The sequence below is a fragment of the Impatiens glandulifera genome, chromosome 9 (assembly GCF_907164915.1).
Source record: "Impatiens glandulifera chromosome 9, dImpGla2.1, whole genome shotgun sequence".
NCBI lineage: Eukaryota > Viridiplantae > Streptophyta > Magnoliopsida > Ericales > Balsaminaceae > Impatiens > Impatiens glandulifera.
Window position 1 is genome coordinate 25725293 of NC_061870.1, and position 21097 is coordinate 25746389.

Below are 21097 nucleotides of genomic sequence, written 5' to 3' on the forward strand. Positions count from 1 at the left end.
TTAGTAAACGGGCAACCCCCAAGTAAGTGATCAATGGATTCTATTAAAGATATGGAGGCTATTAAAGATAAGGATGCCCTTTTACATTCCAAGGAGACTAGAAAACATAAAGTCTCATTCATTCCTAAGGAAACGTCAACACCAACCAAGGGTCTGCCAATTATATATCATTAGTGTTGTCATTTATTATTTTAATCTTTCAATGAATGTAATGTATATAAATAGTGTTGATGTAATATTTACGTACATAGTAAATATAATTTCCCTTCTATCATTATTCTATCTTCTCTAACTTGGTATCAGAGCAATCAACAGGGAAACCCCTCTTACATCGATCCCCTTCTCAAATGGCTCAAAATAATGCCTACTCTCTTCAACATACATCTATTATCAAACTCGACCAAAAGAACTTTGTTCTTTGGCGTTCTCAAGTTGTACCTGCTCTCAAAGGGTACAGATTCTTTGGATTTGTCAACGGAGATCTCTCAGCTCCTATTCAAACCGTAGAAGCATCGACTTCCACTGAGCTTCAGGCCTGGGAACAAAAGAATCAACGTTTGTTAAGCTGGCTCCTCGGAACACTATTTGAATCAGTGTTTGCACAGGTCGCAGGTGAAAACTGTATTTCATCTCAATACCTCTGGGAAACACTTGAGCGACGTTTCGCTACTCAATCCAAAGTTAGACTAATGCAGCTCCGTCTTCAACTTCAAACTATCAAAAAAGGAGAATCATCCATGGAGTCTTATCTCCAAGCTATCAAGGTCATAACTGATAACCTTGCGGCTGCCGGGCAAAAAGTTGTAGACGAAGATCTTATTCTCTACGTTCTTGGCGGCCTTGGACCCGAGTATGAATCTCTTCTAGTCGCAGTTACTACACGTCCAGATTCTATTAATGTCGACGATCTTTCTAGATTACTTCTCACACATGAAATCAGACTTGAGTCTCTCTATGCCAACTCGCCAACTGCTAATGTTGTATATAGTCGTCGCGGAACTTCAGCGACTACGAATCATAAGGATAAATGTGTATTTTCTCCCTCTTTTGGATCTGTTACTCGTCCATCGACACCAGGTGGCTCTTTTCACTCACAATAGAGTGCCTCTACTACATCTTCTATTTTAGGCCAGCCATCAAATTTCTTTAATTCAAGGACTGGCCCATCTCGCCCTCATCGTCCCTATCGTGGTCCTCAAAATCAAAATAGGCCTAAATGTCAAACAAGTGGTCGTTTTGGACATCTCTCTAATATGTGTCGTTCTGGTTTAATTTGTCAACTTTGTAATATTCCAGGACATTCTGTAGGAACTTGTCGACGCAGATTCGACCAGAATTTTTGTTCATCTTCCTCATCGGCAGCTATGATGGTAACTCCATCTATTGTATCTGACTCAGCTTGGTACCCTGATACTGGAGCAACTAATCATTTGACCGCTAACTTGGACAATCTCTCCATTCATTCTCCTTACAATGGATCAGGTCACGAAGAAGGAAATTCTTCGAGGAACCTTGCATAATGGATTATATCGACTACTCAGTCCAAAGAGTGCACCCAAACAAGCATTTATTAGTTCTCGATCAACTGCATCAGTTTGGCACTCTCGATTGGGTCACCCGTCTCCTGCAACTTCTACTTATGTTATGTCTCATTTTAATTTACCTTTATTGGGTAATATGCATACTGAATTTTGTGATGCTTGTCAATTTGGGAAAGCTCATAAACTTCCTTTTGTATCATCCAAAACGTGCTCTTCTACACCTTTAGAGCTTATTCACTCAGATGTTTGGGGACCTGCTCCAATTTTTTCCTCTAATGGTTTCGGTACTTTGTTATTTTTATTGATGATTATAGTCGATTTACTTGGCTCTATCCGCTCAAACGCAAATTTGATGTGTTGACAGTATTTATTCAATTTAAAGCATTAGTTGAAAACCAATTCAGTAAAAAGATAAAAACTCTACAAACTGATGGGGGAGGCGAATATCGTACTTTTGGACATATTACCTCTCTTAATGGTATACATCATAGACTCACATTCCCTTATACAAGCGAGCAAAATGGGGTAGCCGAGCGGAAAATTCGTCATCTTACTGAAACATCTCTTACTCTACTTGCTCATGCATCTATGTCCCTTTATTTTTTGGATGAAGCCTTCTCCACAGGTACCTATCTTATCAATCGATTACCTACTCCTGTCTTGGGTAATCGATCTCCCTATGAAGTATTGTTCAATCAAACTCCCAATTACAACTTTTTGCGCACTTTTGGATGCCATTGTTATCCTCTTATTCGAGCTTACAACAAGCACAAACTTGACTTTCGATCCCAAAAGTGCTTATTTTTGGGCTATAGTCTCTCACATAAAGGCTATCGATGTTTTCACATCCCCACGGGACGCATGTTTAATTCACGCCATGTCATTTTTTATGAAACCACATTTCCTTATAACTCATCATCTCCCCACAAAACTCACAGCCTATATATACATCACCAACAACAAATCCTCATTCTTTATTACCTATCACATATACTATCCCTAGTCCACCTGAACACACTAGTCCACCTGAAACCACATCACCCTCTTCATCACATCCACCTTCACCTAACCCAAGCGGTTCACCCACTTCATCATCTCCACCTTCACCTAACCCAAGCGGTTCACCCTCTTCATCACCTCCACCTTCACCTAACCCAAGCAGTTCACCCTCTACTTCAAATGTTTTATCACCCACTCCATATTCTTCACCACCTACTACCCCCTCACCCATCATCAATCAACATCATACTCCAATTCTCAAAGCCCATGCTTGCTCCAATCATCCTATGCGCACTCGTGCCAAGTCCCGTCTCCCTTTTTCTTCTGTCCTTCTCTCTGCAAATCCAGTGTTTCACGCTCGTACAAAACATATTGAGATTGATTTCCACTTTGTTAGGGAGAAAGTGGCTCAAAAATCTTTACTTATTCAGTATGTCCCGACTCATGATCAAATTGCTGACATATTTACAAAAGGATTGTCATCACTTCGGTTCACTTTTCTCCGTGACAAGCTCACGGTGTGTGCATCCCCGTTTCGCTTGCGGGAGGGTATTAAAGATATGGAGGCTATTAAAGATAAGGATGCCCTTTTACATTCCAAGGAGACTAGAAAACATAAAGTCTCATTCATTCCTAAGGAAACGTCAACACCAACCAAGGGTCTGCCAATTATATATCATTAGTGTTGTCATTTATTATTTTAATCTTTCAATGAATGTAATGTATATAAATAGTGTTGATGTAATATTTACGTACATAGTAAATATAATTTCCCTTCTATCATTATTCTATCTTCTCTAACTGATTCCTCGCTCTCCTCGCATAATAGGCAACTAATATCCAGTATATCCATGTATCTTCGTATACAGTCCCGTGTATTAAGTCTCCCATGAAAAGTTAATCAAAGAACGAAACCATGCTTCGGGATGACCTTCGAAGACCAAATAAGTGTAGCCCATCCAACGACCTTCCCTCTCTCTCAAATAACGTTCCAAACCTTGCTGGAAATAAGCTTCTCGCTTTCCTTGGCTTCCCAAAAATTCTTCTTAATTTTAACTTTGTTTGAAAATGAAGAAATTTAATAGGGTATAATATATAAGAATTGACCAAATAAATTTTAGCGTCAACACAAAGATTTCTCAATTGTTGTGGTAAATGATCGAGATCTCAAGTAACAAAATAAAATAATTTCTACTATTTTATGGCCGTTACATCCAAATAAAAAAATGTTAAATATATATCATGAATTAATAAAAAAAACATAACATATACAACTAAAAAAATGAAATACTTAATACAAATCTCAATTCATCTCATTCTTCAACTTTAAGCTTCTAGTATGAGCTAAAATCTATATTGATATGAGAATTCTAGATGAGTTGGTCACTTTTATGTCCTTTCTTTGTGTTGTTCTTGACTCTATTGAAATGATTTTGATTTGTTTATATGTATATTACTGAGGATTGTGATTCCTTTTATTCAATGACATTTTCAACCAATAAATCCACATTTGTAGAAAATCAAATTATAGTTTTTTTATGTTTTGATTTATCTTTTGGAGTATATGAATCATCTAAGTCTAATATTTTGATATCCTCCTCATCAAAAGGCTTGTTGGCTAGGCCTTTTCGTATACAATTTGTCTTTCGCGGAGTATGTGAATCTCCCCTCTTAACATTTAAATATCCTTCTAATCAGGCTTGCTGGTTGGTGTGACTTTTCACGCGCCTCTTTCATATTCTACCATTCTGTGATATGGAGACAACTTTGGGACAAATTTGCTCACAATGAGGTTTGTTAACTTCTTTGGACCGAGTTCATCTATTCAATGTTGTTCGACACTAATCAATGTTGTCCGACCATGCATCTTAGTGGCTGTCTCCTTCAATTATTGATCAAGGTAGTTTTCTACTTCCCATTTTTTATTGTAACGATACCGGGATCGATCCCTTCATCCGCCCACAATGAGGTGAAGAATCCGCACAATCTCTCACGAGATCAAACTTGAGACGCTCTACCCAAAATCTTTGTAAGGTTCCTCCTAATTTTACTTGTATTCTTTTTCACAAATAAAGAAGTTATAGAACAAAATTAATAGTATCATCGCTCATTCTAACAATTTGTTGATACAGTCAACTAAATTAACCATTTTCTGAAATAAGAGGAAGTATATATATATAATCCTATTTTTATCAAAATAACATGTCATTATTCATTAATATTTGAATTTTTTTGTATGTAAGAAGTTAGTATTACCCTATTATCATGATTTTTACTCTCACTTCGATCCATGTAAAGAGTTTTAAGTGTGAATTGATCGAATCCGTGTTTGGTTGAACCAAAGACAATTTCTATGCATGTAAAAAATGTTTAAACATTATTATTTTTAAATATAATATTTTGTTGATTATGATTTCAATGTGAGTAATTTAGTATATATTAGAAGACAAACTATACAAATTAAAGAATGAAATTAGCATGTTGATCTACAAGTGTGTTTTGAGTTTTGAAGCGGGAAAAGTAGATACGTTGAAAAAGGTAATATTCGTATGATGATAATATAATGTGATGATAATATAATGTTATATATGTATTATGTATAGTACTAGCATGAATATGAAAAGAAGGGAAATAAATGTAACAAAAAGTAAAAGTGTGGAAATCTGAAAATCCTTTAAGACCACTAACTTATCAGATTCATGGATGATTAAAGGGCTATATAGCTGCTTTCTCTCTCTATCTCACTTGTATTTCTTTCTTCTATATTAAAAAAAGACTCTATTCTTTTACACCCACGAAGCCTCTCTCCTTCATCATCAAAAGCCACATTCCCACTCATCTAATTAACCAAACAAGGCAAGATCTTTCTCTTTCTCTTTCTCTTTAGCTTTTGATCTTCCACTAAAGAAAAAATAAATAAAGACTAACTTTGCTTTCTTGTTTTGTATTCTTGTAGATCGATCGATTCAAAAAGATGATTCAAGAGTTGTTGGGTAGTAATAATTCTCCTCTTATAGTGGGTACTGGTTCTTCTTCAGCTCCTTCACCGCCGTCACTCTCTCCATGTTCTTCCTCCATAACAGCTGCCGCCGCCGCCGCGAATAATTCCTCGAATTCATCGGAGAAGGAAAACTTGAGGTGCCCTAGATGTGATTCGCCAAACACCAAGTTTTGTTACTACAACAATTACAATCTCACTCAGCCACGCCACTTTTGCAAAACGTGTAGACGTTACTGGACAAAAGGTGGAGCCCTCAGGAATGTTCCCATCGGAGGTGGTTGCCGGAAGAACAGGTCAATCTGTGGGGCGGCCACAGCTGTTGCTGCTTCACTTGGGAAAACCTCCGGCTTGGCAGCCAGGTTCAAGAACATACCCATGTCTGAGATCGGAGGAACCATGTTTTCCGATCATCGTGACCTTCCCTCGAGTGTAGTCGGAGGAGGTGGAGGACCTATACTGTGGTCTCCACCTCAGAGCTCACAGTTGTTGGCATTTCTTAATGCCAACTCTCAAAACCCTAACCCTAACCCTAATCCCACTTCTTATCTGATGGATAATTCTCTAGCTGTGAAGGATGAAGGGTTTATGGTTGGATCCCATGAGGCTAACGGGTTGAACGCCCGGTCTAATATTGGTTTAGATCCGTTGGGCGGTTCGGTTTCCTTAAGTTCATTGTGGATGAACAATCCGATGAATCAATCTCAAGCTGGTATATTTCTCGGGGAATCTCATCATCATCATCATCATAATCAGAACAATGGATTTCAAGAACTATATCATAGGCTCAGATCGTCATCCACATCTAACAACTATTTCCCCGAGTACTCGTCGGTTCTTCTCGCTAACGCCTCTTCTTCGTCGCCTTCTTCCGCCATTTTGGATTCGGCTCCTGTTAGGGCAGCCGATCATTTTGGATTCGGAACAATCTAGCTAGGGAGTCATCTTCCAAAGATAAAATGGTGAAGTTTCTTTCTTAAATTATAACTAGTGTGTGATGATAATTACAATATCTTCATATATATGTAATGTGTAGCTGTTTGGGGGGTTTGGGGTATATGATCAATATGGGGGGGTGTAGAGTGGTCAGTTTTTCAAATTTAGCTTTTTTGTTGTGTGTTTATGCTTTAAGGTGTGCATGTTTGGTACAACAAGAACTAATTAAGGAGGTATTCAAAATGGATATTAATTATTAATTATATAATTAGTTTACTATTACATATGAATTCTCCTTTTATTACATGAAATAACAAGTTGGGTTTCTCTTTTTGATTAATAATTGATACAACTGCAAGTGAGATGAAAGGTTAATTTCAAAAATGAAGTATTAATTAATCAATTTGATTTGAAAGTGAAAATGTGAAAGAAGATATGGAATAAAGACAGGAGAATATATCGTCTTGGTAAACACAAAAGTATGAGGCTTCCCTTTTGATGTTAATGATATAAAAATAAAAAAACATAACACTATGCATGTAATTGTTTAGTACTGGTAATGGTGGCATGGTGGGGGTGACAGGTGATAGAAGAAGATTCTTTCATAGATACAGCTGATTTATCTACTAGTAATTAATATATTTCATAAATATATTTATTTGTAATGAGAAAAAGGAATGAGGGGTGACTGATCCAAGGTAGCAGCCTTAGCCTTAGCCTTAGCCTTAGGCTTTGGGTTTTGCTTGAAAGGGTAATTTGATTCCTACAGTTGGATATTGATGGATTGATTTTGATTCCATCTGCAGCCTTTTACCCTCCCTTCACTCAATTCTATTTGTTTCTCCCTCTTTTCTCTTTCTTCTTTATTTTATTTAACCCAACTAAATAATGTATTATTGTTCTTTGTTATACTAATTTGAGGTTAGGAAAAGGGTTGATTATTTGGAGTACATAAATGTGTCAAAACAATTAAATTTATAATTGAAAAAAATAAACAAATGTTTTTGTTTTATATATTTTGAATGATATTTGATGATTAGAATATTATGAATTTATATTAATAAAAATTTATATATATATATATATAATAAAAATTAAAAAAATTAATAATTTAAGCACAACAAAAGCATAACATGAAAAAAAATAAAAATAAAAAACATTACTCAATAAGTTATCGAGCATGTAAGTCTTCTAAAAGAACGATTAACTCCTTCACGAACTCTATTAGTTTTTCGGAACGAATTTTTGAAAACGTCATATTAATAACATTATAAATGATACGCATCAGACGACTGCGATTATTGAAAACTCGACGATTTCTCTTCAATCAAATAGTCCACCAAAAAATAATTAGGATGGTAACCAAAATATGTAAGCCTAGCATATCAGTCGCATCAATCAAAAGTTTTAAACTTCTCAGCAACTACCCAAAGACTCTAACATCACCCATTGAATTCCAATAATACTCCACAAAGGCTCAATATACTAGACACTCATCAACAATGCAAAAGTAAGTGAGTTGTCGATTCAACATTCTCGTGACACATACAACGACTAACCATATTACAACCTTTTTTCATTCATATATCATCCGTAAAAATACCATCGTGATTAACGCTCCATTTAAAGAACGAGATATTGAATGAAATCTTTGACTTTTAAAATTTTTCCAACAAAAATTATATTGAATCATCTTAGCGAACAACTTGTATCAATTCCCCACATGAAAATTATTCATGTCTTGCCAACTCATAACGTCTTGTTGCTTGTTTGCGTCATACTAAAAATAAATTCTATTTTGGAATGAACTCTCCATAATATTTAATCTTCTTCTATATCTAATTTGGCTAGCGAAACCACTAGACCGAGCAACATGTCCTTAACTATGATATTTGTACATATAACAATGGAAGTAATTTCACGATATGTCATAGCTAGACTTTTGATACTAAACTAAATATCGTCCTAAAAACTGATCGAAGAATCATCCTCATAATTAATATAGACTAACCAGACCAATCATATACGTGCTAAAATAAATTCTCTTTCAAATGCTACACCCTGTTGGATAATTAAACATTTTGATAAACTAACCAGACCAATCATGACCATACTTACATCTGATCATCAATTCTTAAAGACTATCCGATTCCATTGCAAATCTATTACACCATTTTGATAGATGAGTCTTAATAAATAAATAAAAACTCGAATATTCAGATCTTCTTAATCTTTAAAACATTTAACTTTATCCAACTAACTAAATGATAGAAGATGAGTTAGAAAATGCTCATAAAAATTACACATCATTCTCTCTATTTTTAAGATCACACTCTTGAAAAGAATGAATAAAACATCTCATATACGTGAACATAGATGACCACACACTATGGATTAATTGACCCACTCTATAAATTTATAGAAAATACTATAAAGGTAAATTAACAATATATATATATATATATATATATATAATAATGCTTAATTTTTAAAGTGTCCGGATTGCCGGGTCGAAAGCTGTGGTTAATTTGGATATTTATGTGAGAGTAAATGAATACTTGGTTCGGATTGTGGGTTTACCCGCCCATAAACTTAAAACGGTTAAAAATAAATTTAAAAATGTTATTTGTAGGTTTCGAACTTGCAACCTAATAAAACAAGTACAACCCTTTAACCAACTAGGCTAACAACACTTTATATTTAAAATTCAACACTAAATTTGATGAACGCGAGACATTTTAACAATAAAAGTTCAAATTTTTAACTAACTAATCTATATATACAATGATGCTTAATTTTTAAAGTGTCCGGATTGTCGGGTCGAGAGCTGTGGTTAATTTGGATATTTATGTGAGAGTAAATGGATACTTGGGTTGGATTGTGAGTTGACCCGCCCATTAACTTAAAACGGTTAAAAATAAATTTAAAAATGTTATTTGTAGGCTTCGAACTTGCAACCTAATAAAACAAGTACAACCTTTAACTAAATGTGATTGAGATGTGGTTTGTCGAGGGATAATAGACCGATATCATTTGAAAGTGGTTAAAGAAAAATAAATCAAATATTTAATTGACCAAAGTGTGATGTCACGATGCTAATTATTAAAAAATATGAATTAAATATTTGATTGACAAAGTGAAAGTGTAAAGTCACGAAATGAGAGATTCATTCGAAAAAATATGTGATGAAACATGTGAGAAAATAAGTTGTGAAATGAGAGCGTTATATTTTTTATTTTAATAATTTTAAACATTGAAAAAATATTATTATAATTTTTTTAATTTATTTTATTTTTATTCTTATCCTTATCCGTGTGTATCGCACAGGAAATTTTCCTAGTTAAGATTAACATCTCTATAGTTCATAATAAAATTAAAGTTCAAATTTCATATGGTCCAAATTTAAATAAATAATAAATAATAAATTTTACATGAGAAAAAAATAGCTATATATGTGAATTATGATGACAATTATAATTTGTTACAAAGTTTTTGATCCAAAATATATTGTTTGAGATCCGATTTGATCGGTAGTTGACTAGTTGACTGAGGATGATAGTTGAGTATTTTGTCTGATTCTACTCAACAGATAAATATATAACATCACCAACCTATTTATTTATTTTTGCATTTTGTTTTAATTTTATTTTTGAATTTATTAATTTCATATATTATCATATATATATATATTATATAAAATTTCTTTTATATAATTTTAACAAAAAAAAATTTCAAATATAATATAAACGGTACATTGTGGAAATATTTTTTTACATTTTTTAGTCAGAAGGAATCAGCTGGGCCTCTGCCCATCCCGAAAAATAAATAGATAATTTTTTTACGATAAAAATGTGACATACTCTCTTAATTTTTTAGTTTTTTTCAATTTAATTTATTATTTGATTTTTTAATTTTCAAAAATGAAAAATTACACATGTATCCACTTGTTTTATTCGTAACTTTCCTTTTTATGTTTTAAGTCCAGCTCACAAAGTTTTCAAGCCCACCCCACTTTAATTTATGTATCCATCCCTGGTATGAATTCTTAAACTGAACAAGACATGAATAATAGTATAAAATCTTGATTAGATGACTATTGTTATTCACTATATGTGAGACTAAATGAGGAGTCAATTTTTGTTGAATATGATTTAAATTTTTTCATAAATCGGGAGAGAAATTATAGTTAAAAAAATCTTTAAAATAAAAGGGAATAAAAATGGTAAACACAACCCCAACCCATTCTAATTTGATTCAACTTATTCTCACTTGATTGACACCAGCTTATTCAAGCTATTATCCAACTTATTTTCAGGTACGTTTATATGGTTTTAGCTTATTTAATCTTTAAATTTGGGTATGTTTGATTCAGCTTATACGATCAGTTTATTTATTTTTCATATTTATAATATTATTTAATAATTAATAATATATATATATATATAATGTTATATATATATTTATTAATTTAATTTTAAATATTAATAAATGATTTAAATTAAAAAATAGTATATATTTCAAAATAAATTATATTAATATATTAATTTTTATAATTTTTTTTGTTAATATATAATTTTAAATATTAATAAATGACTTAAATAAAAAAATAATATATTTTAAAATAAATGATATGAATAAAGAAAGTAATTTATTATTATTATTATTATCATTATTATATATATATTTACATTATCACCCTCTCCCTTTTTTACCCAATTTTTCAATTGTCAATTTGTTTTTTTAGCTCTCTCACCATTTTCGTATTATCATTCATTTTAATTGTAGTCTCATTCTCTTCGTATTATCATTCATTTAATTTGTAATCGATAATTTTAGATAACTCAGACTTGTTTAATTTCTAAAATTGTAATTATAAATAAAAAAATCACATTATATTTATATTTTATATTTTGTTTAATTGTTTTAAATATTAAGATATATATATTATAAATAAAAATATAGTTAAATATATGTTTTTTTATTATAATAATTTTATATAAACATATAAAATATTATAAATATATGGAATAGATGAGAGATGATTAATAAAATGATCGAAAATAGATTAAATAAATGAAAGAGAGTGAATAAAATGAATAAAATAGATGAGAGAAAATGAATATAAAATATTTACAAATGATAAGAGAGAAAAACGCTGAAATTATAATCTTAAACGCTGAGGAAGAAGGTAGAAAGAAAATTGAGTTTAAACGCACAAGTGTGTTTGATTATAATTTTTTGTGTAAGCTTATTACGCAAAGTTATTATAGCAGCTTATTACGCGCTCATACGCGACTTAGAAACGCTGAATCAAACGAGCAACGAGTCAACTTTTTTGTTGAATAAGGTGTTATTTTTTTCATACTAAAAAATTTACAAATATTGATTAAATGTATTATTAATGACGCATAATTGAGATTGTTTTTTAAAATGATTTAAATATAAACCTGTGAATTTAAATGAGAAACCACAATAAACAGGTTTATATTTAACTTATAAAATAAAATTTAAAAAATCATTAATATATTTTCTTTTATTCCTATGTTTATTATTATTATCTGGATATATAATAAATAAGCAGTAGTAACATTGTAAAAGCATATAAAATGATTAAAATAATTTATTAGTTTTAAAATTAGAATTAGAATTTCAATTAGAATTTTACATTATTTTAAATTACAATTCAATTCATGTGTTGGAAAAATTATAATTTAAATCTAATTTCATGTTTGGAAAAATATATAATAAAAATATTTTTAATATATATTATTAAGATATTTATTTAACCTTGCATATTAGAATATCTCAAGTATATATAATTTTGTGTAAAGGTCAATTTTAAAAAAAAAAAAAATATTTGTTTGACATTTTATATACTAAATTAAAACATAATAATAGTTTGATATTTAACTTTCCAAAATATAGAAAATAAATATTAATTTAAAATATTAACCAACTAAATTTTAAAACTAATACATTGGTTCAACATTTTAGCTTTTTAAATTTAAAAATAATTACGATTTAATACGTAATTGTGTTGTAATTGATAAAATAATAATATATTTCTGAGAATTATAAAAACACCTTTTTTTTTTTTTTTTCCTTGATTGAATCTTTCAGTATTGGTTTTCTGATTTAACTAATTAGTCCATTCCTTCTAACCCACTCCACGACTTCTTTCTCTCCCCCATTTTTTAATTCCCATGATGCTAGCTAGTTGCCTCTATCGATCCCAATGCCAGATGGAAGTCACTAACGTAAAGTTGGGGCGAAATGAAAATACTAGAGACGGGTCGTCTTCTTCGGATAGAATCAGATATCTTGTTTTATTTATTTTAAACTTTCCAAATGAGGTCTCACTTCCCGTGTATTCATCCAATCCCATGGATACGTTCACGAAACTGGAAGTCTTTTGAATCCCGTCAATGCCAATGAGTGCACTTAAGAGCTGGTGGCACCCGAATACCTTTCACACCTATGCCAACAATCTAGGTCCAGGCACACAGCTACAAAAGCAGAATTTGAGAAGCAAGAATGATAAATTCTTGGCTCACTCAATGCTTGGATGGATAAACAAGCAAAGGAAAAGGAAGCATGCCAAAACTCCACTATGGAGGAAGATAAAAATTTTATTGAAATTTTAATTTTAATTTTAATTCTTAATAAATGATCTATCAAATTACACTCCAATATTATATACAATTATATTTCAACATCATGACATATTTATTATGAATCATGATTTTTCAAACAATTTCAATCCAAATTGGAAGCATGTTCATTTGAGACATCATTGCTTTGAAAGAGAGTCCATCCTACCAATAAGACAATAAAGTATAAACACTCAAGATAAAATAACATACAATAAAGTGGGAAAATCGAGAATGATAAAAAAAACTCAATCCACCTAAGTAATTATAAACACTAAAAATTTATCCCAAATATTCTAAACATATTCGAAAACAAATGTTCTTAACCCAAATATTTATCACGATTTCTTTATTCTGCCTAACATATATGATTTACACCCTTCATTTGATTCTTCATCTTCAATAAAAACAATTTTTTTTATTTATTAAATTGTTTTGTTGTCTATTTCAACATTAAGCCAGCTTTATCACTACCTTTAGAAAAATGATCAGTTGTTTCGACCATCATGAGTGATAATTATAAATCCAATAAATCATTGGTTGCGTTTCTATCATATGACTTATATGAGCTACACAAAACAACTTAGACTTATTCAACATCGTAACACATTTATCAAGACTTTTGAAGCAATTAATGAGTGGAAATTGTTAAATGGAGATGCAGGAAATCAAACAGATGACTCTGTTTAATATGGATTTTTCATATTCAAAAAACAAACTTTCGAATATGAAAACATAAAAGTTTATTTAAATGGAGATGCGGGGAATCGAACCCCGTGCCTCTCGCATGCGAAGCGAGCGCTCTACCATATGAGCTACATCCCCGATTGATTTTTATAGAGTGCGTACTCTATCAGATCAGATACACCTATTTATTGATTTTTAAAAAATATTTGAGAAATGATTTACCTAAAAAAAAAGAAGTAAGGATTTTAGATATTTTGCATAATTAACCTATTTGAAAGCTTTATCCAAAATTTGATTGAATAGATAGTCGCTTTAAAATGACTTCTTCCCATACACATGCCATTATGGTACCAATAAAAGACGGTTGTCGATATATCTCCAACAAAAACAACTTTGTCTATGTCAACATAATCGCAATTTTATCACGATATTTGGACCAATGAGCCGTCGTTTCATCAAGATTCCCTCCATTTTGATAAAAAGAAATAGAAGCGCAGTCGCAACATATAAAAAAGGGAACCATCATGTGTGATAAAGAGAATCATATTCATTGCTTCTTGAATACAAATCGATCGAAAATTGTGTATATTTTAACATTCAAACCCAGCTCCGGGTATTTTCAAATGGGTCAATATTTATGAAAATATGTTTATTAATAAAATGATGCAAATGTATAAAACAATATTTTTCATATTGACGTTTGAATAAAATACTTTAAGAACATATATAATAACAATATATTGATTATCAGAAAAATTGAGACAATTAGAAAGTTTCAATTATGATACACAAGTCCAAATCCAAAAAAAAGAAATTACAATAAAAGAATCTCTTCAACATTCACATAATTAATAAAAATAAATTGCAAGTGAGGTATGATTTGAGATGATGACCAAGTTCCACTTTCAATGGCAAAAAGACATTCATGAGTAAAACAATATGAACAACTTCATTTCATTGAGGTGTACATATTTGGAATACCATACTATTATACAAATTGATGATTACATAGCTTAAGAAATAGTTTATATATAAAAGTTTATAACCTTTATTTTTCTTTCTATTCCTTCTTAGTTCTTACAGCTATTTCATAACCAAATCAAATTACAGAAAATTCCAAGAATTGCCAATCAACACAGTTCTACTTTTGTTTTCAAGGATGATGCCCTATGGCTTTTCCACAAAGCAAGACATTGGAAGGAATGTCGTATTCATTGTGAAGGCTACGCTCAGTGCTGTAAACCCGAAGATAAAGCTGTTGCCCCAAATACTGCCTTTCCCATATCGCAGACCTCAAATTCCACATTCCCTCGTTGTCCATCGATACTAATATGGCCGTCCAAGAGTCCCGGAATACCTATCAATAATAGAACAAAATTCAATATTGTTGAATAAAAATAGTTTATGTTTTGCTAGTAATAGTTATTTATTCCATTTACCTGTACAGTGTGCCTGGTTGTAGCATCCACAAGATTATATCCTTTTCTTTTTGCTTCTGTCCACTGTCCAGAACCATAACTGCAGTTGTTTGGTGAAAACATTGTCAATTGCTAAACTTTTACATTAAAAAGACAAAAAATATTTGTCTACAATCTACATGTTTGCTTACCCAACAACCCAGAAATCATAACCGTCCAAATGCCAAGATTGAACTGGCTTTTCATTGTTCTGGAACACGATTTCAATAAAGTTATGGAGAGATGTGCTCACAACTGAAGTTCCCAAATATGAAGGGCCTTCAGATGGAACACTTTGGATTGAATCCATATTAAAGACTCCGGAAATATTGAAATGGTCAGCAAGCTTAAGAGGAGTATCAGGATGTACAAAAGAGACTCTGTTAACAGCATATCTTCGTTTACCATTGATTACAGGTCGAGAATTCGCCAAAACTAATGTCCTTGTAATTGGTATGGTTCCATAATGGTATGAACCCTGAGGATTAGGCCTGGCCGCATTTGAGGTCAAATTCCACCTTCAATCGAAAAATAAATAAAGGGTAAAACAGGGCTAGTCTAGATTTTATTAAAATCTATAATTCTGAACTGAGTCTGTATAAACCTGAATGTTCTTGCTTGCTGCATAGATCCATGAAGTTGGAAACTGGGAGGGAGAGGAAGAGGTCCCGAGACAGGAGTTTTGGAGTTTGAGTAATGCAAAACCGCAATTGATGTGAGGATTCTCCTTGTGAATCGAGTAGATGCAACAATGTAATAATCTTTAGGGACTTGATCCAGAGTGACTAGAACTGCAACAGATTGACCTACATGAACATCGAGAGAATTGTATGTGTTCTGAAGAACATGAGAGCCCTCAACCTCAACAAGCTTCATGACATGGCCTTGAATTCTGAAGTTAAATGTGCCTGATAAACCCACATTTGAAATTCTGAACATGATGGTCTTTCCTGAAATTATAAAAAGTTAACTTCATTTAGTAACAAACACTCAAAATAATTCAATTTCAAGATATGCAAGATCTTGGGTTTTATTATATATACAACCTTGGTCACCAGTGAAGGTTGAATGAGTTCTCCCATTTATGAGGAGCCCATCAGGAAACCCAAGTGATCTTCCTGAATCTAATCTATATTGCAGAGTCTGTAATGACAATTGGAAGAAAAAAATAAATATTTAGACTATTTCATAGATTTATTTTATTTTATTTAAATTTGAAAGCTTGTATTATTAAACAGAATACACATTTAGAACAAGTTAAATCACAATTATTCAGCATTAAATACATAAGAAAAAAAATGAAATTTAGTACATTGATGAGAACACGAGCAATCTTCCCTTTCCAATAGAACTAATTCAAACAACAAATCATTGTCAAAAGGAAAATCAAAATCATCATAACCCACTGTCTCATCAATCAAATCATTAACTATAATACCGATTTTTCCTTAATTTATTATCTATAACATTTTAAAATATTAAATATTAAAAGTATTTTGATCATCTACATAAGTATAATCCAAACAAACCATGTTTTACATAAACTAAATAAACCATCTTATTTTCATAATCCAACATCAAACAAGCGGATTCCACAAAAAAAAAGTAGTTTAGGCTGCACATTTAGATTGAATTGACATGTAAAATATAGAATCAAACAGACATCAATCTTTGGCATATGATTATATGATTCATACCTTGTGGCTGGCCTTGTACCAATCACCAATGAGTAATGTAAAATCATTTGCAGGTCTAGCATATGGTACAACGATCACAGATCTCGCATATACATTAAGTCCTCCGAATCCTCCAGCCGCTTTGTGCATTAAGGTTGAAGGAAAATACGTGTAGGTTCCAATCTGATCCTTTGTTTGAAATTTGTAGGTGAAATTTGAATTTGGAGGTATAGGACAATTAGTACCCAAAACCCCATCTTGCCATGAGTTTTTCCTTTGCTTAATTCCATTCCTAAGAAATCCAGATTTAAAGCATTATACAAACAAATATGTAAAGTGAACCTGATTTATACCATTCTCACAATTGAATAAACCAAAACTCAAACCCAAAAAACATCTTTTGTAACAGGAAGATGAGAGTATATATATATACCATGTCAAGAGAAAAGGTTGATCTAGCTTGTTAATGACATTGATGATTAAATTGTCATTGGTAACAGTGTCAATTCTAGGTCCAGGGAATTGCCCATTGATAAGAATGACCTACAAAAGCATAAAAACACATATAATCAGCATTATGATTGATTAGACATATAATCAAACAGATGATATGCATGAAGAAAAAAACCTGTTGAGGGGTTTTCAATGGAGATGCAGTCCCATAAGTGACAGTCCAAGTGAGATAATAATAAGAGTTCTCTGCTTTCACCAGACAAACATTCATGAAAGCCAAAACAAAGAATATCAAATGTAACATCGATACTCTCCCCATAATTCCAACAGAGGAAAAAGAACAGTTGTGCCTTGTTAATCAGAAATTAACAAGAAAAAGATTAAAGAATGAAAGAATGAATGAATGTGTAAGTAAAAAGGAAGAACTATCCGTGTCTTCTCTCTGTTACCCACAAGACAAAATACATGAAAGAGGTGTCGAGTATATATATTCATTGATGCATGTAAAGTGGGACCGCGGCTTTTAGCTGGAAATTAGTTCATCATCGGCGGAGTTCACGCGTAATCATTTATTTCTTCAAAATTGGAAGATTATCTCAAGTGGGTATGCTGGTTTGTTTCCTTAATTCCTCCATTCACACTGAATCTCTATAATGGCGTGGATAATCTCATACCCTGACCCTTGGCAGTGGAAAAAAATGTCAACTTTTACTCATTCCCCAAATTACAGCTGGAACATCTCCCGTAAATCTCGCTTGATTATTAGCCTCTATTTTACCATTTAATTAAGAGTAATGACAGAGTTCGAGAATTTTGTGTCATAAATATGTCGTAACGATTTGTGATTAATTTTAAAAAAAAACTTATCTTCTATTAAATTTAAGTCCAATCACGTTTCACACATCGACATCAAAATGACATCAATTTCTCTGTTTATCCTTTCTCTTAATTTAATTTTGTCTAAAAATAATTATAATAATAGTCAACAAAAGTAATCTCACAGAATTTAGGAAGATTAAATATATATTTTAATAAAAAAATTGATGAAAAGTTTATTTATGTGAAAATATTTTAATCCATCAGAGACTAACCAAGCAGAATCAAACTGGATTCTTCATTTTTCATTTTTTTTTTATTTAGGCCCCTGAAATCCATGCTGGTTACAATTTATTTATAGAATTTTGAGTAGTTATACAATAGAGAAAATATTGTACATAAATTATATTTTATTTTATAAATATTAAATTATATATACAATATGGTAATAATATTATTATAATATATTTTTAATAATATTATGATAATATTGTTACCATATATATAAATATTAGAATAATAACTATAATATTTATATATTTCAAGATAATAAAGAATCCGTCAACTAAAAGTTGAAGACTATATTTATTTTATACAATGTATTGTGTCTTCTATTTTCATTTTGAATATTGGTATATTATTTTATAATAAAATATAAAGTAAATTAAAAAACAGTAGATAATAGACAAGAGATTAAATAAGCTTATTCATATTAAATGATTTATAAGTCTCAAATAGATGACTAATTATTTTTTTTTGTAACAAATAATTTATTTTTTATAATGGATTAGTCAACTATGTTCATATATAACTAATTACAGTGAGAAAAATAGTGATTTAAGTAAATTGAGTGAAAATTGAATATGGATTTAGTAACTAAAATTTAGTTTATCAAACCTTAAATAAGTTAGATTGAAGTGTTTTGGTTAGGAACTTAATTAGGTGTCTAACTTTGTTTTTTAATCTCAACATAATAAAAAGACATATATATATATATATATATATATATATATATATATATATATATATATATATATATATATATATATATATATATATATATATATATATATATAATCACGTGCTAATATCATGGTGAGGAAGTTGGAAAAAAACACTAATTATTTGTTATTAAGTGAGTATTTGGCACAATTATAATAACACGAGCCAACAAAATTATGAGTGAATTAATATATATATATATATATATATATATATATATATATTTTTGTTTATAGATAAAAATGTTATTCTTCTTCTTTTATTTATTTATTTTTAAAATAGTCCATGCATGGAAGGATACATGTGGAAAAAATTCAAACAAATATATAAATCAGAATAATAAAAATTAAGGTTTGAAGATATTTCAAAATTGAATGAGAATATGTCGAATTGAGATCAATATATATATTCTAGTATATGAATTAATAAATACAAATATTTAGATGCTAAATTTAGTCATAAAATAAATAAATTAAGAATTATATTTATGATTAGTTTTAAAAAGTGTTTATAAATAGTTAAATCCAAATTAGTGTGGAAGAAAACTAAATGGTAAGTCATATCACTGGTAAAAAAAAATCTCACATTTCTCTATGGTAAGACTATTAAATGTAGATAAAAAGTTTTATAGATTATAATATTATTTGAAATTTATCAAAATAAAGCTTAATGTTCACTTTATGATCACCCATGGTCTTTATAAACATATTTTTAAATAAGAACAAACACCAATCTCTTAAAATCTCCTCTTAAAATTTCGAAGTTCACTCTTAAAATTTTAAGAATTTATAATTTTACGTCAGGTTAATCTAATTTTAAATAAATTCTTAAATAACTAAATTTTTACTATTTTAAATTTATAATAATAAGATTTTATGAGTTTATAAATAATTTCGATTTTACGATTTAATACGATTTTATGTTTAAAAAAATAAATTTTATTTAAAAATAAAAAAAAGATTTTATTTATTCAAATAAATAAATTAATTTAATTAATTTTATAATTATAATTTTTTTATAGTGTTATTTATTTATTTTAATTTTTTAATTAATTTTATATTTAAATATATATATATATATTTTTAAATTGATTGAGTATAAAATTCTTAATTATATATAAATAATAATAATATATAACTATTATTTTTTCAAATTAAACTCTTACGATTTCATATAAATTCACGATTTTACGAGTTTACAACTAATTAACGATTTTACGTATTCTCGATTCTTAATTTTGACAATTTTGCTCTCAGTCTTAAAGGGCCCTCACTTTAAAAGTACCTAATTTTGCGCTGCACAATCTTTTATTTTATTTTATAAATACTGACTTATGAATAAAAAGAATAATATTTTTTTAAAAGTAACAAAAATTTATATCCATATCTAAATAAAAAAATAATAATTATAATGTGTGATACTATTATTTGAAATTCTTTTAAATAATTGAAAATGATAAAATAAACAGCTTGAAGCTATTTTGATTTTCCATTGTTTACAAATAAAAATAATGAAAAATGAATGTCATTTAATTTATAATTAAATTGATAGAATGCAAAAAGAAAAATAACATTTCTATACAGTGAATATCTATAATTTCGTTTTCTTTAACTCCATAACAATAAAACTCATTTCTCGATTAATTTTTTTAATCTTTTTTGAGTTTTTGTAGTATAGTTAGAAGGAAAATAATATTTGTTAAAGAAGAAAAATCTTAAGAGTTTAAGTGTTGTATATCAACATTTATCAATCATCCTTATAAATGAATAAATTAACCTAAAAACCCTAAATTAATTATACATATAGGCCCAAACACATTAATAATTAAATAAGTCCTAATTTTATAAATATAATAAATATCAATAACTTTCAATTTATTGAC

General features: G+C 30.0%; 2 protein-coding genes and 1 non-coding gene across 3 annotated transcripts; 1 reads left to right on the forward strand and 2 right to left on the reverse strand.

Moving 5' to 3' along the window:
• The first annotated feature begins 5210 nt into the window (after positions 1 to 5210).
• On the forward strand, positions 5211 to 6756 carry LOC124915511 (dof zinc finger protein DOF3.1-like). The gene is made up of 2 exons (XM_047456238.1): positions 5211 to 5396; positions 5497 to 6756. Exon 2 carries the CDS (start codon positions 5515 to 5517, stop codon positions 6469 to 6471), a length of 957 nt encoding a protein of 318 aa, XP_047312194.1. The 5' UTR covers positions 5211 to 5396; positions 5497 to 5514; the 3' UTR covers positions 6472 to 6756.
• A 7120-nt stretch (positions 6757 to 13876) lies between these two features.
• Positions 13877 to 13949, reverse strand: TRNAA-CGC. The gene has a single exon. It is a non-coding gene; the product is annotated as a tRNA-Ala (tRNA).
• A 787-nt stretch (positions 13950 to 14736) lies between these two features.
• Positions 14737 to 17859, reverse strand: LOC124914863 (L-ascorbate oxidase homolog). The gene is made up of 8 exons (XM_047455481.1): positions 17573 to 17859; positions 17378 to 17487; positions 16966 to 17236; positions 16315 to 16411; positions 15873 to 16218; positions 15421 to 15786; positions 15251 to 15329; positions 14737 to 15168 (listed from the first exon to the last, which is right to left on the reverse strand). Exons 1-8 carry the CDS (start codon positions 17714 to 17716, stop codon positions 14965 to 14967), a joined length of 1617 nt encoding a protein of 538 aa, XP_047311437.1. The 5' UTR covers positions 17717 to 17859; the 3' UTR covers positions 14737 to 14964.
• Between the last annotated feature and the right edge of the window lie 3238 nt (positions 17860 to 21097).

Bases quoted from the DNA above. Each gene is read 5' to 3' on its own strand.
- LOC124914863 (XM_047455481.1), bottom strand. From the start codon at position 17,716: ATGGGGAGAGTATCGATGTTACATTTGATATTCTTTGTTTTGGCTTTC. The intron at 15,330-15,420 runs GTAAGCAAACAT...AAACAACTGCAG, and splicing joins TATGATTTCTGGGTTGTTGG to TTATGGTTCTGGACAGTGGA. The intron at 15,169-15,250 runs GTAAATGGAATA...TATTATTGATAG, and splicing joins CAACCAGGCACACTGTACAG to GTATTCCGGGACTCTTGGAC.
- LOC124915511 (XM_047456238.1), top strand. From the start codon at position 5,515: ATGATTCAAGAGTTGTTGGGTAGTAATAATTCTCCTCTTATAGTGGGT.